General features: G+C 36.1%; 3 protein-coding genes across 4 annotated transcripts; all 3 read right to left on the minus strand.

The window, feature by feature from the left end:
* Positions 1-1,417: 1,417 nt before the first annotated feature.
* Positions 1,418-6,542, minus strand: LOC113065709 (homeobox protein Hox-C10a-like). Its single transcript, XM_026237183.1, has 2 exons — positions 3,886-6,542; positions 1,418-2,181 (listed from the first exon to the last, which is right to left on the minus strand). The coding sequence occupies exons 1-2, from the start codon at positions 4,619-4,621 to the stop codon at positions 1,907-1,909; spliced, it is 1,011 nt and encodes a 336-aa protein (XP_026092968.1). The 5' UTR covers positions 4,622-6,542; the 3' UTR covers positions 1,418-1,906.
* A 3,579-nt stretch (positions 6,543-10,121) lies between these two features.
* On the minus strand, positions 10,122-13,728 carry LOC113065708 (homeobox protein Hox-C11a-like). Of its 2 annotated transcripts, none has more exons than XM_026237180.1 (2): positions 12,447-13,724; positions 10,122-11,269 (listed from the first exon to the last, which is right to left on the minus strand). In XM_026237180.1, exons 1-2 carry the CDS (start codon positions 13,273-13,275, stop codon positions 11,037-11,039), a joined length of 1,062 nt encoding a protein of 353 aa, XP_026092965.1. In that variant the 5' UTR covers positions 13,276-13,724; the 3' UTR covers positions 10,122-11,036. The 2 variants fall into 2 exon arrangements, with proteins under 2 accessions (XP_026092965.1, XP_026092966.1); XM_026237181.1 differs by having other exon boundaries at positions 11,188-11,322; positions 12,447-13,728.
* A 7,101-nt stretch (positions 13,729-20,829) lies between these two features.
* LOC113065713 (homeobox protein Hox-C12a) lies at positions 20,830-24,526 on the minus strand. The gene is made up of 2 exons (XM_026237188.1): positions 23,682-24,526; positions 20,830-22,937 (listed from the first exon to the last, which is right to left on the minus strand). The coding sequence occupies exons 1-2, from the start codon at positions 24,265-24,267 to the stop codon at positions 22,699-22,701; spliced, it is 825 nt and encodes a 274-aa protein (XP_026092973.1). The 5' UTR covers positions 24,268-24,526; the 3' UTR covers positions 20,830-22,698.
* Positions 24,527-25,577: the final 1,051 nt, after the last annotated feature.

Consider the following 25,577-nt stretch of genomic DNA (forward strand, 5'->3'; position numbering starts at 1 on the left):
CTTGAATCATAGAATGAGCAATAATAAGGACCTTAGTACTAAGTTTGCCCCTTGATGTTAACAGTCCTTTTTCCCTCTGAGATTCTAGATTCTTTTTTTTTTTTTTACAACCAGAGACGAGCATAAAGGCGAGCATAAAGGCGAGCAAAGGAGAAAAAGAGCCCGCTGTGGCTATAATCGTTCAGTTCATTTACAATGCCATTTGCGGAAACTTCATTGCACAGGGTGTAATTTAACGGCAATTGTCGCCCTTGATGAAGACGAACTGACGTAATCAAGGCAGTTTCTTGTTGTCGAGCCAGGAAGCCAATCCCAACAACATGAAACTACCTAAACCACGCACCAGCCGTGCGTAACGGCGTTATCCACAGGAGGAGACACATCACATATTCTGCAAAGATAAGTAAGGATTTTATTCCTCACAGCTTCGGGCCTTAATTTGATCAAACCTCATTTGAAATAGTTATAGTATGCCTGAAAGGCCAGAGCTTTTGGGCAGTTTTAACAACTGACAGCAAAATGATCACCAAACGACACTTCTCAACCTGTATGGCTAATTCCAACACTAAACGGTTACAAGTCAGAGACCCACTGACAAATAAGTAGCATGCAAATGAGTATGGACCTTCAACATGAATGAGACTATCAAAAGAGTTTCCTGTGGGTTTTTGCAGATCAAGAAAATTATCAAATAAAAAATACAACTGTAGTAAAAAGAGAAAAAAATGTCCTTCAGAGGGACTGGGAATAGCTGATATTTATTTATAACACATGTCAGCATGAGTTGATCTCCACAACTTTAACTTGTGCTTGGAAGATGGGGCGCAATTATCGACAACTGTCAGAAGCACTGAGCCAAGTCCACATCTCAAGAAATTCGTTCAAAACAAAGCTGTTATCCATGTCAGCGCATGAGCTCAAATCGATACAAAATAAGGAAAACGTTTTCCTACCTTGAACCTTCTGGACACTGTCTGATTAACGTAGCTCATAGGATCCACTCATTCATTCACCGCCGCTGTAGGTCTTGGATTCCTCCGTGTTCAGTCCATCGTATCAAAGCGTAACATTACTCCATAATGAAAGGTTCCTGGTTCCAAAACAGCCAGGCAGACCGCAGAGCGCGTCAGTGAGGCCAGCACATTGCAGTTCCGAGTATGTGAATTAGCCCTCCTCCACTCACCTTTTTAATGCATCTTTACTGCAGCAGCACATTATATTTGCAGATCATAAAATCCACCCCCAGCGCTTTCCAGGACCGTCATGACATTACAATTTTATGACCTTGACTTACTGTGGTCACCTGGATAATATTTAAATCAACGTTATAGGTTTCCCTCTCATACTGAAAGTGCTATGCACTTTCTCTTTTTGACTTTCTTCCCTGTCCTCACCCAAAACTTCTCTGACAACATAATACAGGAGAAAATATGCAAGGGGAAGGACATACCAGGAGATTATATTTCCCCGTCCCCCGTTTTATTTATCAGCCTCTCGAGTTAAACATCAAATTGACAAATACACGTCAAAGAACAACGCATGCAAAATACAGAGCGCGCATTGTAGGAAAAGCGCACTGACCGCAAACAAACTAATCTAAGATATCGAATAGACATCTCACTCATATATTTAACTTTTTTAAAATTACAAATCGGCCAGGAATATTTGCACCAAGCAACATTTTCTTACGCTACTGACATTTTTACAGTTATAATTCTGCTCTATTTAACAATGATAAATTAGTTAATACTGTTTGCAGGATGATCCAGGCCCTTACATTAAAGCCAGTCAAGACCAGTGCTTTGCTATTCTGTATTTGTATATGTGTGTATATGAGATTTTCAAAAGAATTCAAAAGGAGAAATGAGAAGTTGTAATTTCTTATTTTTCTGTCTGTCTGAAGCGCTCAGTTGAAACTATAGCCTGTAAGCCCTCGGACGCGACTTTCTCTGTTGAGCTTCTTCAGCTTCATCCTTCTGTTTTGGAACCAGATCTTGACCTGTCTATCTGTGAGGTTGATACTCTTGCTGATCTCCAGACGGCGCTCTCGAGTCAAGTACATGTTGAACAAGAACTCCTTCTCCAGCTCAAGTGTCTGATGTTTTGTGTAAGGACATCTCTTCTTTCTTCCACTTTTCGCTTGTAACCAGTTCCCCGTTGTTTTTTCCGATTTAGCCTCATCTGCAGAAGTAAACGAGTGAGAGAGAGAGAAAAACTGTTCCCAGAGTATGTTTCAAGACAGTAGAACTGACTGTGACGCTACAAATGCTCGCTTGACTATATTATTTAGTTTCTTCCCCACAAAAAGTCATATTCATATTTTAACATATTTCATTGTTCCTCAGAATAAACAGTATGCTGAATTTATTGAAGGCCTACTTAAAATCTACAGTCTATGATCTAACGCTTTAATTTAAAACGGCTTTTGCCATTTCAAAGCTTTTCAGTGATGCCGATTCCCCCTTTTTAATTATTATCTGCATATGTGTTATTGTACCTTTTTTTTTTTTTTTTTTACATTTCCGTACAATTTCAGTGTATAGTCTCTATAAGTCGGCCTGTAATTACTTTTAATTGAAACGTCATCTACCAAAACAAAAAAAGCCCCCCCCCCATAACAATGACAAATATAATATGCAAATAACAAAGCCATATAAATCATTGATTTTCATTTTTTGACTGATTTATTTTGTTAAAGCATCAACCAAGACTTCAAACAAAAGACGCAACTGTTTCCGATTAAACAACTTTAAGGGTGTTATTACTGTAGATTTGTAGCAAATTTCATTCTTGCAAAACATGTTAATAACTGGAATTAAACAACAAGAGAAAACCAAATAAGAATGGTACGTTTTAAAGACGGAAACTAAATAAAGATGTCAGAATTGTTGGTCGCATTTCTCAGTTAGACTATATCAGATACACATATAGTAAACCACAGGTAGGACTATACATTTAATTGTTTTAGTACCACACACTGATTTTAAATTTCCTTCATAAGATTTTATTGAATGGTTAACTGACATTTTATAACGACGGATTACAAAAACAATATCACAAAATAAGTGCAAAAATATCCAATTAATAAAAAGTTTTAAATGTAAACTTATAAATAAATATAAACTTCAATTTACACGGCAATTGTTTTGTTTTTGTTTTTTCGTTCAGTGTCTAAAACATAATAGGCCTATTAAAAATTATTTACCAGTACCATCAAGTTATTATGTAAATATTTCGAATTCTTAATTTTAACATGCATGGAAAAAATACTTTAAATCACATAGGCTACCACTGAAATGCTACTGTACATATTGGGGCATATAAACGGGATTCGGTGGAAACGTATTTTTTCACTTCCCTATATTGCGGGTATATTTGAATGTGCCTGGAAATAACCAACTGGATCGCAACAAAAACATGCAGGAAGCGTGTACTATTTTGTTTCGTTATGCTTTCGTGGATGTTTAAGTGCGCACTTTAACACCCATCGCGTTAATCCTAGAATGATCCTGTTTATATCAACGTCAACACCCATTTTTATTTTTGTAACGTGTTAAACGCCATTTCAATTTTAGTGCACATGATATTGACTGCTGTTCTGTAAAAAAAAAAAAAAAAACAGACGAACAGCCCACGTGGGCCTGTAATACATAGTTATGATGCACTCTTGGCCTGAGCAGTCGTCGTCGGTGCAACAAACTAAAAGGTCTTCTATTTTGACATGCAACTTGGATGTCATTTCACACGTTGTTGTCTACATAGAAGGGAGCGCGCTGTGTGTGTGTGTGTGTGTGTGTGTGTGTGTGTGTGTGTGTGTGTGGTAGAGAGAAGAAGAGAAAGAGAAAGAGAACGAGAGAGAGAGAGAGAAAAGGAATTAGTTATCACCTTTCAATTCGCTCTCGGACTCATCAGTACAACTGTCTGTTTTTGAGACACTCTCCTCTTTTCTTGTCCGTCTCTGATCCATGTCGTCTTCCTGCGTATTCCGTCCCTTGATTTCTGGGTCCTGCCTTGATTTGCTGCTTTTGTTAAATGAATCTGTTGCTAGTGCTTCAACAGGGGTGGATATTCTGGGTATTGGGTTAAAGTCCGAGCCATCTCCATGGTGGCCCCTCTCACTGGCGTACACCTGGCTCCGTCGGAAATACTCGGGGGTGGAGACGGCGCTTTGATTCGGGTGGCTGTTATTGTCTCCCAGACGGATGTAGGTGGATTTCTCAGCGGACTCTTTAGCGCTGTCGATATCAGGCTGGTAAAGACAAGGAATCGCTTCCTCTTTCACATTACTGGCTGGAAACGAGCATGGGTGCAAAGGCTGGGCAACAGGTTGTGAGTCTCTGTAAGTTTTAGAGCCTGCGATCCAAGTGTCCTGCTGCGACAGGTAATGTGAGTGCTGCTGGTAACTGCTGAGATGCATCCCATTCGGTTGCACATCATCCCGTTTGGAGAGAGGAGTACCAACAATACCAAAACTACCCATCATGGAGCAACCATATTCTGCAGACGTTTGCATGTACATTCCAGAGTTAATGGAATAGCTCTCACCTCTGTAAGGAGATGTTCTTCCCACCAGCGAGTCCATCAGGAATGTATTGGCTGCCACGTTGTTCGGGCATGACATTTTGCTACTTGCCTTGTTTTCCTTTTGATTCAAAACAATCTCCTTTACACCGGAGTGGATAAGGACAGTAGGACGCTGACATCTTTTGGGGGGGCGAAAAATATCAGCAACATAATTATGGATTCAAGGAGCTTTGTCATGTGATTTTCAGACCAATAGGGTTTTGAAAGTGGCCTTGATGCGCCAGACCGTCTTGACGTCAGTGGGGTCAAGTTGTTGAATTTATGTGCTGCAGCATGGAGCAATGGCGCCATCTAGCCGATTTTCACGGACGAGGAAACCAAGAACAGAACAAAGAGCACTCGTTTTCTTCAGATACGTAGTTACTTGGCTTGTGCGTCTGCGAAAGAAAGAGAAAGACGAGTACATTAAACAATTTCTGGAAATTAAAGTCAAATATCACAAGGTTAGTCAATATAAAAATGGTTAGCCTAATATACACTTTAACAAGACAGTACATGTAGTCTCTCTTTTCAAAGCGGACATGCGATTTAATAGAATAGGGGCGTTGTTGACACATTTGGTCTATTTTCCTGTCTGGCACGACACACTACTTAATCTATTTTTAGTTAATTTCACTCTGTTGCAAATTCCATCAGTTGGATTAGCTGAAAAATTTGGTATCAAATGTCATATTATGATTTGTAGCTTTGCTTTTTTGTAAGATGATGTTATTATGTATTATGTTTCCCCCCATTATCTTTTCTTCTCACATAAACTGACGTGAATTATTATTATTATTTGTTTAAAATATACAAGAAAAATCACATAGCCTAAGCCAAGGAAGGGTTTATTCAGAATCTCCAAACTGAAACAAAATCTTAAATTGTACTTTTATACAGACATAATCAAGAAGAGCATATTTTTAGTTGTGATTGCAGATTTTTTTTTTTTATTAACTGTTCATAATATATATTTGTGAACTTCAACACTAAATGAAAAGCAACATGAAAATGTAAAACTGAGTATTAAGTTGGTACGTAGACATACTTACATTTTATAATAAATATAAACCTATTTGAAACATTTTCCATTGCAAAGATTGTCAAAACGGGTGTAAATTATTTTTCTATTTTGTACCATAATTCCTTGTAATACAGGGTACAGATTTTAAAATAGTGAAAAGCTAAAATTACTCACTTTGTCTTCATCAGTTCATTATTATGACATTTAACCGTGCTGCATCGAATTCGGATGACTATACACAATTTACTGGGGGAAAAACTTAAAGCTTAAGTATTTTCGTGTATACTATGTTTGGGTCATTTTTTTATATTGCTTACGATAATTGATATAATTTGTATTTGATTTATCCCTTGGACTTGAATGATATTTTCTGGGTTTGGTGGCCAACTAGGTCAGCGCCTGACCCAGCTTGAGACGTGGTGGATTGTTGTGATTGGTCTGTTCTCTTGTCTGTCACTCAGCCTTTTAAGACAAACAAATTAACTTTCACAACAGAATGAAATCACAAAGACTTGGGGGTTTTAGATCTCACCCACAATTTTCTTATCCAGTTATGTTACATGATCTGATCTGTTATGTAAACCAATATATACTATTTTTTACATTATATTATTAAATGCACACGTTAAAAATTTGAAATGTGAAAAAAGTGAAATGTACATTATCCAAATAGATTACTATTGAATATGTGAAACTATGCGTTTATCAAAGCATATATATGCCTACACACACACACACATTACAAACATTCTCGTTTTTATATCACACATACACACACACACACACACACACACACACATTCTAGACACACTATAGCCTCTCGTTTAAAATCTGTATCTGTCTTAAAATTCTGTACAGTGTGACGAACTAGTGTAGACTTGTTTAGCTATGATTATGATATGAACCATTGTAAAAGCAAAAATGCTTAAGCGTCTTATTAAATTACAGGTAATGCTCTCCATCTACGATGGCCCAGTGACTTTGTGATTCCAGATGTGAGTACTACAATAAAAACGTATTTCAGAAGATACATTTACATATTTAAGTTGCAGTAAACATTGTTCACTGTAATATAATGTTTTGCTGGGATTTATGTCTAGAAACAACGATGAAAACCTTTAAAATAACTGTACATTTTGAATTATGGATGAATATATTATTGAATGTTTATTATTATTATTATTATTATTATTTATTGTTGCAGCGAAAGTCCGTTGTTGAACACATTCTTGTGCATGTATTATTAAAGTGTATTTACTTACAATTGAAATAAAGGCTGTCATTGTTTCTTATTGTTAATAAAGAGCTGCTACCAACTGTTCTTTTGTTTCTTATTTCAAAGCAATTTATTTAATAGGATAAAAAAAACAATAACAACAAATACAAATTGCAACAAATAAAACCACGAACAAACTGGTACAATCTTACTCTGTTTGAATTATTATTTTTACATTATATTTTTTAAAACTTAAGTTTGTGATACTACTCAAAGTCTGCAGCTGTTACTGTTAAGCAGAGAAAGCTAATTCCCTTTTCATTGGCGATGAAAGATCTCTCACAGATAATATTGAATTTGCACCACAATCGCGTAAATTGCACAAAACAAGAATCTGTGTAGCCTGTAACCATAACAAAACAACTAAAATAATTATGGATACCAGCTTTTCCATAAGCGTATATTTATATTCCTATATTTTATAGAATTATACTTTTTATATTTGATTGCTCTCGACAGATGTTTTCCTTTTTTTTTTTTTTTTACAGGTATTGATTTCTGATCATCTTTAAGAGTCGTTACATGCACAGTGATGTAAATTGTGCTAAAATTGCACTGAAAAATTATAAAGAAAAAACGACTTTGAAAAGTGAAACACAAGACGTCCAGTTTAACCGCGTAGGCCTCTTAAGTCTGCTGGCTTTGAAACGAGTAAAAACATGGCAGGGGATTCGATGGGTATTCCGTGCCTTTTTTGGAACTTTAACCACCATAAAACATATTTCCAATTTAAAGAAAACCGCTTTTTAACCATTTCCCCTCACCAAACAGGCGTCCACCCACAGAGGTCTCTGGAAATTTATGGTTGATGCATGTAACGTTTTAAAGACATTTATAAATCAGAGAGTGGTAATCGCAAAGCACATCAGCATAATATTAAATTTTAATATCACGAAAGACCATACAAATGACTAGTTGGGCACCAGTGGCGATTGTATTTACAGCTTTTCATCACATACATGAGTGCGGAAGTAAGTATAAGCGTACAAAGAGTGTTAATATACTCTGTCCAAAGTCCACAACTGTTCAGCATGAAGTAGACTACAAACAACAATGAACAACACCGAGTATGTCAGACCACACACACACTGGAAACTGAATCACTTCCAACATTCCAATATTTTACAAAATCTGATGCAAAAAGAAGGAAAAAAAAGTCTGATTTTATTGACATTATTGGAACAGTGAGAACGTTAACTCTAGTGAGAAATTAACCTGGTAAATCTTGTTTTTAACAGATACTGCGAAAATGTTCTATTGAATTATGGTGACTTCTATGTAAAAATAAAATCCAGGTTGTATTTAAATTAAAGTCCACAACCTTTATGTTGGTGCCTTTGAAGCCTACGCCATTTTCCTTACTGTCAGCTAAGAGCTGTTATGCAATTTCTTGATGCAGTCTTGGCGTACATATAGACTAATACCCCATACCCCCAGTCCTAACCATTGCATATCATATGCACGCCAAAGTCTATTTCTGCGTATAAATAGTACGCCGAATAGATAGAAAATTATGGTATTGATACGCACTTTCATGAGATCGGGTAGTCCATTCCGCCCTTGCTTTCCGTTTTGGAGATACTATTATAGCCTATCTATTCGGAATGAATACGATAGCCACATAATGATAAACGTCTTGCGACAAACAATTTGATTAGGAAAGTCGCATTTATGAATCAAATCAACACCACACAAGAAATGCAGATTTTACGACCATTGTTCATAAGTCTAGGCGCTGATTGCTTTAGTTTGGTGGCAACAGTAGGCTATCTCCGGCGTTTGATAGGTGGACCTTGCAAGATCCTGCTCCTCAGTGTGACGCAAGAGAAAGGAATTCAGCAAATCAGTTACGTCACTGAGCCAGGGCCAAGGTTGGTGGGTGTGACAAGAAGACAGGCCTTCCAGCCTTGATCCCTATGTCCCCCTCCGCCTCCACACCCGCCATTTCTCTCCCACAGTTCTACAAATAAGGATCAGTGGCAATGGATCGGCTGCACTTACAAGCCCAACACACACATACACACAAACGTAAAAAGTCTGTACATTCGGAATTTACAAAGGAACCCATTTGATGTTTTAATACAGTTAGCCCAACTGTGTGCAAATATCGCCAATAAATCAGTACACAAATTCAGAACGCAAGGACCTCCCCTTCGTTTTCAATTCGAGCATCAATGTATACTTACTGCGATCTCTGATTTATATCTGTCAGAGATATTTTTCCTGGTACCCGAGAAAAGTCACAACCAGCAAACTTAAATGGCCAAGAACATGCCAAAATCTCATAAATTATTTCATGCATGAAAATGTGACATTTTACAGACACAATAAAGTGTATTTAATGGGAGTGCTAAAACTGAAAAGTTACCTGAAAATTTTAATACGAGAGGTCAAAGTGTTACTTCTTAGGCATTCCTTGGTCCTTCCCCACTCGCGCTGATTGGTTCTGTTGTGTTCACCACGTTTCCTGACAAAAGGGGCTCCTTGATTCAACTTTATTGCAATAGGTTAAAGGTGAAGGCCTTGACATTATTGAAGTTCAAAGACAACTTTTAATTACATCTTTTGCTTCATATGCACAAGTGGCAACAGCAAAATTGCACCCCTTATGATCCCACATGTTGTGACAAAATTCGTGTAGCTTGATCACATATATAACTGCACATGGGGGCAAGATGCAATTCCATCACCCCTGTGAGCAAACACCGCAAAAAAGTTTATATCTTAGAATGTAAGATGCGCCAACTCCGCTTTCTCTGATGAGATGATTCTAGGAGAACGGACTACACTCGGCGATATCATTCGATTTCTCGCACCTATAGCCAGTAAGTGTTCATTTTTAAACGTCCCAGTTTTTGTCCAAGCAGGCGGACTTTCTTGTTTATTATTTACTTCGGAAGTGAACACAATTCCCCTCGAACAGACGGTGCAATTTAGTTAGAAAAAAGGCAATTTAGGGCCCTGGCTTTATTGCAGTGTCTAGACTACAAGAGTGGCGATTCCATTTAGAAGGTACTAAAAGACGTCACCGATATGCTCTCTAAAGTTCTTGGTCATTATTCTAATTTTTTATTTATTTATTTTTTCTCAAAACTACTGATAAATAAGTTTTAGATGACATTCCTTAAATTCTGCTAACTGACTTCGAAATATTAAACATTAGCCAGTATTCATTGCAAGAAAGCAATAGCCTAAAATTGTGAGAGGGAGACGACGACTGGAGAGGTGGAGCAAGAGAGAGAGAGAGAGAGAGAGAGAGAGAGAGAGATAGTGTTTTCATTACTTGGCAGTGGTCAGTTTATTATATCTTATTTTAGATCTCTGTTTTCACTGCAGTGTTGTTGTACACATTCACAATTTTTACTTCATAGTCTACCTTATGATTTTTCTTTCTAAATCAATTCACCATTGACATAACAGTTTACCTTTATTTGTGTTTATTTTTATTAATATGTAGTACACAGGCCGAATAAGATAGCTGAACTATTCCTCCGAGATAAATGAGAACTTTGGACGTACAGCAAATAAATTAAAGAATCGAATAACAAAGCTCACAAGGCTGCAAATGCAATGTAAAGAAAAATAGCAGCAGGATATGGTGATAACATTATATTTACATTCACGAATGCACAATGCATAAGCTCTGTACAAGGAATACAATATTACAGATTATACAAGTCAGTTCTAAATGGTGAAAACATAAAAAAGTATGACATCTCCAGATTCGAAACAGAGTCGAGTGTGTGTTTTAATGTACATATATACAACCATAAAATGATAGAGGGTATACTTTTAATAATATATTATAGTAGGCTTTTTCGTGATCATTTTCAAAGTAAAGATTTTAAACATTTCACTTAAAAGACGTGTCACATACACTTCAAAAAAAAAAAAAAAAAAAAAAAAAAAAAAAAAACGTTGTGATGTGTACGTTTTAGTTTGTGAATCACAAACTAGAAATGCCGGTATAATTTGACATTAAGTTAATTTCCATTTCTGTCCACACTCTCAGACATTATAATTCTGTTATCCTTCAAACAAGTTTTTAGTAGGCCTACTGTTTTTGACCTTAACAAAAACATTTTATATTTAATGAGACTGATGGGGCATATTTAAACATACATAATTTTACTTTGCAGAGATATTAAATAAAAGGCAACCCCATTTCAACAATTACAACAACGGATTCCCAGAGAAATATTGCAGGCGATCTCTGCTTAATTTCTTTTCTTTCATTCTACGATTTTGAAACCATATTTTGACTTGTCTGTCGGTAAGGTTTAACATTCTGGACAGCTGCAGCCTTTTCTCCTTGTTGATGTAAACGTTAAAGAAAAATTCTCGCTCCAGTTCACGAATCTGAAACTTGGTGTATGGACATCTCTTCTTCCTTGTGCGCGGGGTACCTTGGTATAATCAAAAAAGACACCTTAAGTGATCACGATATAATTTTTGTCCCCTGCAAAAACACAATGAGATGTTAATAAATGCACAATACATGTATTTTTTACGAATGTGTAATTTCCAGTGTCTTCAAAAGCCTCATGCATCTAATGTTACAGATGTAAGGAAGCAGCAAAACTATAGCCGTGCGTAAATAGTAGAAAATCTGTAAATATAGGCTGACTATATATATATATATATATATATATATATATATATATATATATATATATATATATATATATATATATATATATATATAATATATATATAGATAGATAGATAGATAGATAGATAGATAAAACTGTAAAACCGCAAACAAATGTAGAAACAACTACAGATAGGCTATCTTTTTTTATTTGCTTGGAAAAAAGTGATTTTATTTATTATGTATTTTTCCTATTTTTCCTGTTTCGCAAATGATAAGACCCTTGACCATGTACACATTAAAATAAGTTTTGTTTTTTTAAAATACAAACAAATACTGTGGGCAAGGGGTAATGTCTACTGTAAATGGCCGCGAATGTTAATTTCTCCTCTGCAAATTATACTTATAGTTTAAGAAGCGCCGTAATGATAAGACAGCAAAAATCTAATATCCAGTGATGTTTTCTGAAAGGTAATTACGACAGATTTGATTAATTTATAGATAGATAGATAGATAGATAGATAGATAGATAGATAGATAGATAGACAGACAGACAGACTGACTTTGTACATCAACCCCATGGTATCTCAAGTCTCAACACGTTTAAAAGCTAATAAGGAGTTAGCTAGTTTACATTCGAGCTGCTAAAACAAAATTCACAGTATGCCAAATGTAATGTTCTGCCCAATTGGTTTTTACCCCCGACAGCTAAACGAGAAAATCCCTTACAATGCCCAACGCAAGTTCACGATCAAAGTTAGCATTTGTCACAATAGCGCGCTCTTAAATTTTCACAGACTCTGGGATAGTAGCGTCTGTGTATAACATCCTCTTTTTCCTTTCCCATCGTAAAAATTCTTTTCGATGGAGGAAAGAGCTTTGTAGGTTATAATAAAATCCTTTGAATGCTTATAAAACTCCACATAAAATCTGACCGACAAAACACCGGGCTGGTCCCTTAACCTTTCCCCATTTACAGCTTCGGTACCTACTCGAATGGCTCTTGCTTGCATTCCCGTCCTTAGTAGCTGTTGAAGTGCACGAGCCCGAATTTGTATGTTCCTCTTCATCCTCTGGGTCCTTTTCCGGCTCCTGCGCTGCGGAAACAGCTGTGGGTTGCTGGGACGAAGTCTGTAATTTGTTCATCTCGCTCTTTTGTAAACAATGTTCTGACTGATTGTCCGTGCTACAATAGGCGGTTTCAAAAAAGCGGTCGAAACCTTGAGGGAGCACGTTGTTTTTTCCTACGCCGGTGTAGAAACCAGTGGACGGGTGGCTAGAGTTCGGATGATGCTGGTGGTGGTGGTGGTGGTGGCTGTACACACTCTCGTTTTTCATGAACATTTCTGTCATGGTGGATGGCGGAAGACAGTCTCTGTGCACCAGATCTTCTCCTGAATAGCACGATGCATAGTTGGTTCTGTGGTGCCACTTGCTAGATGGGTCCAGACCATAGGAAACGTCTCGCACTGGTTGCACTTGAGACAGATTTGTGGAATAAGGGTATGTGATTTGTCGCGAGGGCCCCTGTGGAAGGAACGAAGAGACCGAGGAAAATTCGGGAACGTAGTAGGTGCAGCTGGGGAGGTAGATGTTGGAAGCACAGCCCGTCCTGTCCCCAAACTCGGATGTCCGGTCTTTACGCGTCTGGGAGCAGAAGTTGCCCAGATTAACAGAGTTAAACATCTTTCTCCTGTAGTCCGTACTACAGATATGGTGTTTTGGATTCGAGCTGCAGAAGGAGAAAATTTGGGAAGGCGAGATGACGCGCAATCCGTCTAAGTCGCTCCGCAACACGTGATCGAAAGTAGATATTGTCATATATCAATTTGGAACACATGGATGCGTAGGAGTGGTTCAGCTGGGTAAGATATGAGAGATTCAAACGATTCATTTCTTAATTATGTAAGACCATGTAAAAAAGTAGCATCTTTAGTTTGCTGTTTTAAGCGAGTTTGGCAAGAATCAAGATCAGTATTTTCTATTTATGTGTACGTGGTTCTGAATAACGCTGATTTTACGAGTCTGAGACAACATATTTTGTTTGTATGTATATCAAACGCAGCATGTATGTTTTAATCAATTACTTTCGTGTGTAACCAAACTATTAAAATGTTAAAAGAACGACTGTTAAATATGACTGGTATGATTTATTATTGTGTTGTTGTGTTGATTGCTAAAATTCAAGGATCGAGTTTTACCGCTTTGTTAAGTTGATTTTGTTCAAATGTATAGATATTTAATGACATTCCGTGTATATATACATATGCTTTAAACCTATATAACATATGTATTTATACATGGTTTGATAAGTAAATATGCCTTATAGATGTCACGTGTCAGCTCCACCCAGTTCATGAATATAAGAACATTTGTGAGTTTGTCTTTTTTTTTTTTGGAGATAATGACATTTGAAATTTTAGAAACTTAAGAAATTTCAGTCATTGCTTATAAACACAAAGTTGACATTGGCCTTTATTTTTGGGTGTGGTTTAATTTTCAACTGGAAAAAAAACTTTTTACTTGGTTTTAATCAGCGAAACTAAAAAAATAGTGCTGTGAATGATGTCATGATTGAAGATGATTTTATCATGAATGTAAAACATTGTTTTTTTTTTTCAATGAAATATTAAATAAGTTAAATTAAAATAAGTGTTATGTACTATTGTGTTCGACCTTCCTTACACATAAGTACCGCACGTTTTGGCATTTAACGTGTAAAGTACGTCAAATGATCCCTTGGATATTTTAAATCTCTGAGACCATTTTATTAGAGGCAAAACGTATTATCCAGTTTCAATATATACCATGCAGCGTCTATTAAAATAATCCTAAAATGTTTTGTTTTTGTAGCAGAATGTTGAAAATATTGATTTTCATTTAAAGGTCCTTTTTAACATTGGAAGATCTATATTTATAGTCACTATTCTAACACATATTCTGATAACACTGCAGAGCATGCTAATATTCTCAAATTTAAATCAATCTAAATAGTCACAATATAATGAATTCAGTATAGCACTCAATATGTATTTATTTTCAATTAATTATTAGTTCATTTACAGATATGTGAATATGAAATCTGAAGATCTAATGACCGGTCATGGAAACTTTTAACAAAGCATCAATCACATAGCCTATGAACTAATAACATTTAACATTGTTTATGTTACCAATTGTTTTTAACGGTTTCTCTCTCTCTCTCTCTCTCAAAAAAAAAAAAAAATAAATAACACCTTATTTTTATAGGCCTATTATTTATTAAAAACCGCTTTGTAGGGTGTCCTAACATTTCCAAATTTACATACTGCACATGTAACTAAAAAGTTAGTTATATATAGCATTTTAGAGCATAGCCTATAACTGGCGTGTATGTGTATGTGGCAATGACTTTATGAGTCTCTGAACTGAGTCCTCTCAAAATTGACAAAAGGTTGGCGTGCAATATGCCTTTAACCAAGTATAAAGAAAGCAGACAGCTGCCCAGACCCAGCACTTGAATTTGACCACTAAAATTCTCACTGCGGCCGCCATAAAAGGTCGAACGGCGGAAAAGCAAGAACTGCTTTGTTCTACAAAAAAATTAAAATAAATATTAATAAAAAAAAACACGGAAAAAAAGTCCTACTGAATTAAATATTTAACTAGATATGCCATACAACGATCGATGTATTTTGGTTTCAGTCATCTAGATCTAAAATGTATTTTAAAGGAGCTCAAACTAACACCTAACTAACCAACCGTGGAACCTGTTGGAGCCTAAACTCTATCGTGAAACTGGTAATAAAAAGGAACTAAATCGATTTTTCTCATCAGGGTCGTGTAGTCCTTCTGTCCAGTATAAAGTGTTAATGTAAGAAAGATTTTGCGAGATAACGGCTGACAACTAACATGTCCCCATTGTGCATTTTACTGATTTCACAAAGGAGTCCACACTTGTATTCCCGCTGTGCGTAACAACAACTACTACTACTACTACTTATCTGACACATTTTGTATCTGATTTTGAAATAGTTTTTCATAGTAGACAAGTTTCACATAAAGGTCAGTTATTTCGATGCCATTATGCATTATTTATGCTACTAGCTGTAGGACCCTGAAATTCAACAAAGGCGCGCCCTTTTCTTTCTCTAAATAAGCACTATATCCCCACAAATCCTCTGCCCCTGCTGGAGATTTGGACAATTGTGGATATTGTGATGTAGCAGTTGAATTTAAGGGGCAAGTTCAGCTGGAAAGAAAAGCTAGAAAGAGTCTAGAGAGACAGGCGACAAAGCTGTTTACATAAATGTTTGCCATTCTCCTCCTAAAAACCACCACTATGAAGAACTTAAGGACATTGTCAGTGGAATTTTTGAAATGCTTTGCAGCTTAGGTATATGATTATAGAGTTAAAGTAGAATTATGGAGTCGCTCATTACTGTTCTCGGATTAAAACGACGTGGCCCATGTTTCAGCAAAGAGATCTGGAGAAATAACCCGAGCGGTGATTCTCAGCAAGTATTTGTCTGGTTGCCAGATTCATCGACTTTTCATTCGTGCATCAACACAAAAAAATGCTTTTGCCTCATACCGATGGAGCATCGACAGAAAATGAAACCTATTCAGTAGTCGTGATCCATCAACAACGAGACCAAACAACAGTTGTAGGCAACACTCAAGGGCCCTTCAGTTTAGCTCTAGGGCTAAAACGGGAAACTGTGTAATAGCATTACTGTCCCCTCATGGCCTAGATAAATTTAATTGGATGTAAGTCGGGCTGTTAAACTCGCTCGTATGAGCTGTGAACAGATTCAAGCAACAACAAAAAAATGGCCCTTTTTTTTTTTTTTTTACAGAGGTCTCTGCTTGTGCATAGCTATAGAGCGTTAGCACAGGCAACAATCAGACATCTCAATCCAAGAAATCCTAGAAGCTTGTTGCTCAAAATGTAAAGTTACAGCATGGGCAGACAACAGTAGTGCTTTGTTAATATTGAGTGATATTAACTATTTTGTTAGTTGGGGTTCAAGTGATTAAAATAATAACTTTAGCTACTACAGAGATGGCTAATTGTACATTTCCATGAAAACTGAGGGGGTGCAAACGGATAAATCTTTTAAAAATACGCTATAGCAATTTATGTCTAAAAGAAAAACCGGTCTTAGACAAAAAGTTATAGTCTTTTCTGTATATAGGAAGACTTTGATCCTAATGGGTATATTAACAGCATTGTTCATATACTGGTACACATAAAAACTGTTGCTGTATGCAATTATTTTAATGTGTTTCCACATCCGGAACATAAATTCTAAAACTCGGCTAATACAGTAGGCTAGTTACGGACTTTTGCAATTTGTTTGAATAATAATAATAATAATAATAATAATAATAATAATAATAATCATGGGAAGACGTGATGATTCCATTGTCTTACAGATATCACGACTAAAGTGAGGTTATCGTTTATTTTGCTGTTACGAAAGGATAAATAATTATTGATACTGTTTTGAATAACAATATTCTAAAACATCAACTGTGTAGGCTTACCTGGGTTTAGAAATCGACAGTATATATATTACAGAATGACCGTTTTAAGACAAGGAAATGGTACAAAGAAATGGGCGCATGATGCATGCAGAAAACCTTCTCTAAAAATGCATTGATTGTTCTTCACGTCAGAACAATCATATTCAACAGTCTTATTACCAAAGTGATTATACTTTTCAGTAGTTACATCCCATATTATCCGGTAAATTGCACTAAATTTTAAAACTTGCGTTCAAAAAACAAAACAAAAAAAAAAAACAACAGTTAAAACATTCTCCAAAATTAGCATTAGCTATATCATACAAACGTGAAAAAGGCAGTGTATGGCTGTTTCCGTTGCTACGGATCATTTCATTGTAGCAGAGGCGCTGAAACTGGGTTAAATCCGGCAACATTACATTCATTTTATTCAAAAAGGCTACATTTTCAAGTTATGTTATTGTTATTTATTTTATCTAGGCTACTTGACTATTTGCCAGGAAAAAGACTGGAAATATTTAGCGAACGCATTCGTTCTATTTATAAATGCCACTTCAGTCATACTGCTTACATAATGTACCGAGATGTTTTCTTAATATTTGTTGATCAAACTGAATCGACGACGTAAATTGAATGGCATTTATTGCGGAAACCAGATTTCCGCCCATAGCATGTAGATGACAAGATAGAGAGGTATGTACTCACAACAAAAGCTTTAATATGACACCGCGTGGCTGCTGCACGACTTTGTTTATAAGCAACATAGCGTTTTTAAATAAGAAAAGGTCAGCTCATGCTGAAAGCATAGTGCTTTCACTCTAGTGCTTTTTTGTTGTTGTTGTTGTTTTTTGTTTGTATATATGACATTATAACACATAATTATTACAGTAGGCCTATACCGTACTACATTATCAAAACTCAAAGTAAATATTTTCTAATACCTGCACACACATATCAGGATATTAATGGTATAATCACTTTGAAGATCCAAGTTTAGGATTCATTCAAAGGTTTTGTCAACAAACTTGTCCACCAAATAATTAAACTTAAAATAATTTGCTTATGCCTTGGGCTACATTGCAAGAAAATAGCTATTTGTGTCAAAGACTATTAAACAAACATTTTCTCGTGAAGGGTGGCTGTTAATTGTTTTCACATTACTAAGTGAGTTGAAATGGTTATGCCTTCTCAACGCTATTACACAAAAATAATGGTATGATTCAGTGAAATATCTGGTGTACCTTAACTTCATGGTAATACTTGAATTTTTTCTACACCAATGGTACTGGATACTTCGTTTCTATATATGGGACACACTACCTTGACCTTCAATTTGTGAGTTGCTCCCGCCCACTAAGACAAGGGTGGGATCGGACAGAAGGCCCCAAACATTGTATAAACAGTTAAACCAGTTGTTTGCAAATGTAGTTATTTTTCTTCCAAACTAAACACTCGGTTATGAAATACGAAGTTATATGAAGTAACATTCATTTAACAGTGAATATATTTATTTTCCTTCTTTTTTGCTCAGGTAGGTTGTATTGCAGATCAGCATAGGCTTTTGGATAGTATTAATGGAAGTATTCAGAACGCATTCATTAGTTTTGCGATGTTCTGCAAATGGCAAAACATGTATAGGGTTCTTATTTTCAATATGTATCGTTTTTGTAACCGTCACGCTGTGGCCACATATAATATTTTCTAATAACATAAAAATTACTACAAGGGAATAAGATCAGACACGAGTTGAAGTAGTGATATATTAAGTATACAAAAACAAACATCATGGTTTACAGTTGTTTCGCCATAGCAGATTTAATAAAATAAAAAAATAAATCAGGCATGCAACATGCTGTTGTTGTGGACATTTTGACGTCGAGCTGAAGCTTTATAATAATAGAAAAACGTCCAAGTACCGTAAGCAAATTGTAACTTGTTGATATGTTAAATGCTTACAACGTTTTATAATCCAAAAACAATAATTTCAGCTATATGCTTAAATGCATGTCGGTTACTACGAACAAACTATTAAGTATAATTTTTATTTATATTAAATACTTGAGTATTGCTGCAAATGACATTAAACGACGCTATGTGTAGTTGAAGTTAATAAAAATAAAATAAACAAGAACATAAATGAATTACGTTTTAATGATTCCAAACTTAAGTTAATAAGCTAAATAGAAAGAAGAAAATAATAGGAAGGGGAACCAACAACGCTATCTCACGACCAGTTTCCAAAGTAGTGATGGAAGAGACCTTGTAAAAACTGTATCGTTGCAACAGAAGATAAGCCTCAATCAAAAATAGTCATGCAGAACCTGTAGGATCTAAGACTAAGGATCTAAGGAGATCTCAAGATCTTTCAAGCATAGACCAATATATATATATATATATATATATATATATATAATTAAGAAAGTCAAATTACAAACAACAATTTTGATGTAATTTACATGATTCGCATTAACACTTTTTTTTCTTTGCACAATACAACTTGAATAACCCTTTTATTCAGATGAAAAAAGAAGTCATTTTCCTAGTACGGTTGTAGTGATTGTAATTACTCGTCTATACGTATTTTGCTAGGTCAAGCAAATGTTGATTCTGCTTAAATACAAAAGTAGGCAACCAAACCGTTGTATAATCTAGTATTGAAGTTACTAGGTTTAGGCGAGCATATACACGTTTATAGAGAGTGTTATAAAACTACTCATTGTCGAGATATTTTTCTGTTCTCACTCTCTTAGTTACACATAAATCCCCTTACACACACACAAACAGACTCACAAATATGTGTGCAGTGCAAGCGACGCCAGAAGTAAGTTCTCCAGTCTCTACACATCTGTGATAGGAGCAGGGGAGATCTAGAGCACTTTCAGTGAACCACATGACTACACAAGTTTTGTGTGAAGGGCACTGAGGTGCTCAATGACCTCTGAACCAGGGAGACGAGTCGTCATAAACAGATTTGGCCAGTCTCAAAGTCAAAAGCGCCGCGAGCGCATAAAATGCCATTGTTACGATTGCAGCGCATTTGCTTGTAAGGAGGCCAATAGACTTGACACTTAGCTTTGGCTTTGGAACCATCTTTACCCTAAGATCCACTTTATTTCCATTCGACTGAATCTTCAATTATTCTCTATCAAATTAAATAAATAAAAAGTATTTTGAAAAAAAAAATACTAGAAAATTATGGTTTATCATTGGTTTATCAATGTTTAACTCATGATCAACGTTAGATTACAGGTTGGTCCTAAAATTCAGTGCAATAATTTCTAATGCATTTTTGTGCATGAGCAATTAAAAGTAATCTTTTAGCAAAATTCTAAATCCTAGCAATCAAAAGGAAATCTACGCATGCTAGATATTTTAGTAATGAACTAGCAAAAGGCTGAAACACGTAAAAAACAAACAAACGATTTTAACCTTTCCACAGATACAAAACAAGCATGCAAAACATTACATGTCCTTGCAGTTAGTCCTCACGGGGCCCTGTTTCGGCGTCCGTTCCATTTATCCACTAGGTGGATGCCTTTACCATTTTAACCACTCGATAAAGTAAATCAGTATTGTTGCACACTACATGTGGCCATGTTGGCAAACATTCAGATTGCATTTTTAGAGATTTCTCTTCAGTGTTGCAACAAATTGTTTTATGTAGTGAACTTATACTGAAATAATTAAGCATCGAAATAAGGATGCTAATTTGTAATGAAATGTTTCTGAAAACGTTGTTTGAGCGCCTGAGTCGGCTTTCTTGCTATTGAATATAAAAATATCTTTAGGCAACAAATTTACCCGATTCAAATAATAAAACTCAAATGGTTTACACAACAAAAACACCAGGTCAAAAGTAAATAAAAGTAAGTTTAAAGACTTTATTAACCAGAAACTGTAGGTTACACATAAATGGATACATTCATGAACTTGTAACATTATTTACAAGACATGTTTTAATCGCAAGGTACAAAGGAATGCGACAGTGGTGCATTCACAAAATTACACAGAACAACACAGAAATATTATACATCAGAGACAATTTCACAAAACAATCCAAAGTGGGAAACGTGACGATCATTGTTATGTAGTAGCTGATAATACCATTCATATAATTGTATTTGTATTTTCTATAGATTCACAAAAATAGGATTGAAAGGAAATGTAAGTCGCCGAACAATCAGACCAATAACAAATAACGTAGCACCGACTTCTGCCAAATTCTTTTATAATTATAATAGTAATAATAATAGTAATAAAGTACAAACGAATAAACTATATTATATATGAAAACAAATTTTAATAAATTTCTTGACCGTATACTGTAAACGTTCAAATTTTTTTTTTTTTGATATTGGGTTTTAAAATAAAACATGCGGAAATTTTTCGGAAAAACATTTACTTTTTACCTTCTAACTACAGTCATTATAATCATGCAGCAAATATGAAATATTTCCCTGGTATATAATCCATGATCTTGGAAAATGATGTTTCAAAATAACACATTGGGTCCCGCTAATTAGCAAAACAGGCTTGTGAATATTAGGATTTAGATCTGGTCTCTTCAGTATGATTACTACTTCCATTACACTTATAAATTACTTAATCTTTATTTTAATTTATAATTGCGCCTTTTCTTAATAATACTTGACCATGCATTTCTCTCCCAGAAGCATTGTTGTTGTGACTTAATTAACTAGATAAGCGGATATGTCCAAATAACGCAGATCAAGGGACAAGCAATCCTTAATGGAAAATTTATGCTGTTAAAATGTAAATATGATGGAGACGCCTATAGTATATTATGCATTTCACTATGCCATGATTAAATATTTTATTAGCAGTTTGTGGCATATAGTTGCATGCCTACAAATTTACACTTTGACCAATATCCAGTAGAAATAAATCTCCTAACATTTGTCAGAAAGACATTTCACAGGCTAGATCAAAGTCTATTCATAAAGGCTCCCCTGTAATTGCAGTTTGGTTCTCAAGGGCGCAAGATATGAGTTGGGTCACTAACTTTTTGCCCGTGACCGTGAACGTGCCATAGAACACGTGGCGGTGACTGCGGAAAGGAGATAAGGCGTTGATGGTTTAACGCTGCCCACGCTTCTTACTGTCTAGTACTGAGCTTGAAAGGCCCTTTCTTAGAGATAACTAGCAAAATAAAAACATAGATGCGAGATTGCGAACAGTTAAGGATTCTCATTATGACCAAGTATGGCGTTTCAGTCCATTTTTCTTTCTAGCTTAGAACACTGATCATGGCACGAGGGTTGATATAATTTCAAAAAATGTTTTAACACTCCGACAATAAATATATAGCGATAATTTCAGACTGATAAGAAAACATTTTACTTGTCCGAAATGCTATCTCACAGCTTATATTTGTCTGAGTTTCTAACTAGTAGTTCATTACTTAATATAATAAAGTGAGTCATGGCTCAGACAGCTTGTTACTATCAAAACTTAAACATTCCCACCATATACATGCCCAAAATTGGTGGGCACGAACCCTTTTAGATAAACACCAAATAGACCACATTGAATAAGCAGACTTCTGGAGCCATCATTTGGTCGCGTACCCCAACTGTGTTTGATTTCTTATTTGATTTTTCTGAACGTATCGTGGGGCAAGAGTTTCAGAGTAAAATGGGTCAATGGTAGATTACCATTCACTAAATACTGTTGTTGAACTACCATTAAGCAATGTAGCCTATATTTTCTGCCTCCTTAAAAGAAGGACAACGCATGCTCCCTAAGCAACAGTCTCTTTTTTTTCATCCGCCGGTTTTGGAACCAAATTTTAACCTGTTGGTCGCTGAGATTGAGCCTGTCAGACAGCTCCCTACGTCGCTGCCGGGTGATGAACTCGTTCAACATGAACTCTCCCTCAAGCTCGGCCAGTTGCAGTTTTGAATAGGGCTTTCGCTTCTTGCGGGTCCGAGTGTGCATCGGGTACCACGGGGCACCTAGAGGGGGTCAAAGCACGGGTTCATGAGAGAGCTTCAAAACATCTCCTAGGCCATCACATCAAAATCTCTTCACATCTTGATGCCACGTAAAAAAACAGATTTCTGGTGCATTTTGTGAGACTGTTCATATGACATTTAGACGTTATCCAATAACAATCTGAAGTACAATGCAACATGTCGATATAATGCATTTATTTGTTTACACAATGGCTTACTGTTCTAGAACGTAACATTAAAGCGATAATTGTACTGTTTGCAAGAACCCTAACCATTCAGCGGTTTCAAGTCATATTAAATGACTTGCTGCACGACAATGATATTAATACAGTTTACGAGTCATTAAAAACGTCCTCTTTTCTGTCAGAGCAACTGCCATTTTTACAGATCGGTTCTACACTAAAATATCACGCATGCTTTGGCAAAACGTATATTTAACAACAACAACAACTACTACTATGCTTTTATGTAAACGGCGTCAAACATTGGCAACGGGATTGCTGAATTTTATGATGTTGTGTTTACTGGTTGTATAAATGAAACTGGTGAACGTGGAGCATTTTAGGGCAACCCCTAGTGGCCTTGAACAACCACGCAAGATCCATGCAGGAAAATCATAACAGTTGCCAGGGAATGCCTAAATAAAACGTCATGCAATAACAACAAATGGCTGGAGCGAGATATGAGTAATTGTACTATGTGCTTCTGTTGTCTTTCAGATGAGATTAAATGCGAGGGACAAACCTCCTCCAGTGGCGATATTGCTTGCGTGGTTTCCCTGCGATACCAGGGTTTGTGGATCGCCTGCTGAAGCCTTTCCCCCTTCGTTTAGCACTGAAGAACTGGAGTCGGACTCCAAGGACTGGCAGGATGGCGGGTCTTGGGTCAGATGCTCGGTGCCATAATCATACTTTGAGAAGGTGCCACTGTTGCCCATCCCATTGTGCATCCCGTGGTCAGACGATAACGATGCATCTCTTGCTCGCTCCTCTCCTTTAAGATTGTTGCTTTCTGAACACGGCTCTCTGGTGCTGCTGGAATTGCCATAATAACACTTGCTTTCCTCCAGTCGGGTTATTTCACAAGATCGATTAAAAGAGGGGTTAATGGATACGGAACTGCTAAAGTAAGACTGAGGATATCCATTGCAGGTCTCCGATGGATTCCACGGGAGAGAGCAAACATTGTCCCTTCTAGGGTACGAGAGAGACGGTAGCCCCGCCAGCTGTCCCCCTGAGGCTCTAAAATTCGGGAAGTAAAATCTGTCTCCAGTGTGGATGTTTACCAAAGGTCCCACAAACCCGGGATTAAGAAGATTATGCTCGCCCATTTCCGCGGGCCAGACCAACAGCTTCTAGTTTATTGCAATCTGACATTTAACGTAGTTAAACCTGGAGGTGCACCTGATTGGTCATTTCCACGTCACGTGCTGAAGCTTACTCGAACACTAGAAGGTACCACCCACTTTGTCCATTTCAGACAAAACATTAACTATATTACGGGTTTTATATGCTTTTTTAAAATACTATAAAATTTCTTATTAAAAATGTTAAATCTTGTTTTTTTTTTCATTTTCCCATAGCTCAAAGGTTCTAAACGGATTCACTTTCCTGTTTAGAAATATATAGAAGTGTCTCTGGCCTCGTTTAATCTTTATTACTTGGAAACAAAATAAATAAATGAATTAAATAAAAAATATTTTCCCCCCCACAAAGAGATTTGTTTTTTTTTTTTCATTAAAAGAGAGGGTCCTTTCGACATTGTTTTCAAACAAATTACGGTTGAATTCAATGTCATTTATAAAGGTGTGATGATCATCTTTTACAGGCTTGTTTTAAAGAAATACTGATGCTCAGTGCTGAACTCCACTCATATTTACTGTAGTGGGGATCATCAGGTTGAAACCACTGGTTCCGTAAAAGAAGATGATATTCTATAATATTTTTTTAAAGACCGTAGCCTATATTTTAGATAATATGCTCTAGTACACCTCACATGAACAATTTTAACAGATACATCCTATAAATGCTCGCAGTCAAACTCATGGAGGATTGTTACACATCTCACAATTCTTTTATTAGAATTTTACAAGCTGACGGAGGGCATTAAAATGATTCTGCTGCTCCAAATACACCACACTAGATCACATTAATTGATTGTAGATGTATAAAGTACATGCAAATATCCCCCATATCAACTTCAACGCAGTGTAATTGTCACGTGTTTATTAAGAACAAAATGGAGCGATGAAATAGAGATTATGACAAAGGACAATAATAACATTACGCATTAAAACCATCTGTCTCACACTGGAGTGCATACGTAACGGATGGTTGATATTATGCTAATTCAGTGTTATTCTGAAGTGTAAGTGTATATATATATAAGTGTATATATATATATAGTAAGCAAATTATACTTGCATTATTCTTTCATTCTAATACTTTACATTTTCTTTATTTATTGCAGGAGACTTTGAGTAACACAGTAACTTTGCATTGGCTGCCAATCTAAAGTTTATGTCAGTGTATCTATGTGGGGGCGTGATTGTAATTATGATCATGGCCAACTTATTTATTTATTTTTGTTTAATCTACTTTCAAATAAACCGAGAAAAGCAAAATAACCACAAACAGCTTC

Source organism: Carassius auratus, chromosome 48 (genome assembly GCF_003368295.1).
Source record: "Carassius auratus strain Wakin chromosome 48, ASM336829v1, whole genome shotgun sequence".
NCBI classification, from domain to species: Eukaryota; Metazoa; Chordata; class Actinopteri; order Cypriniformes; family Cyprinidae; genus Carassius; species Carassius auratus.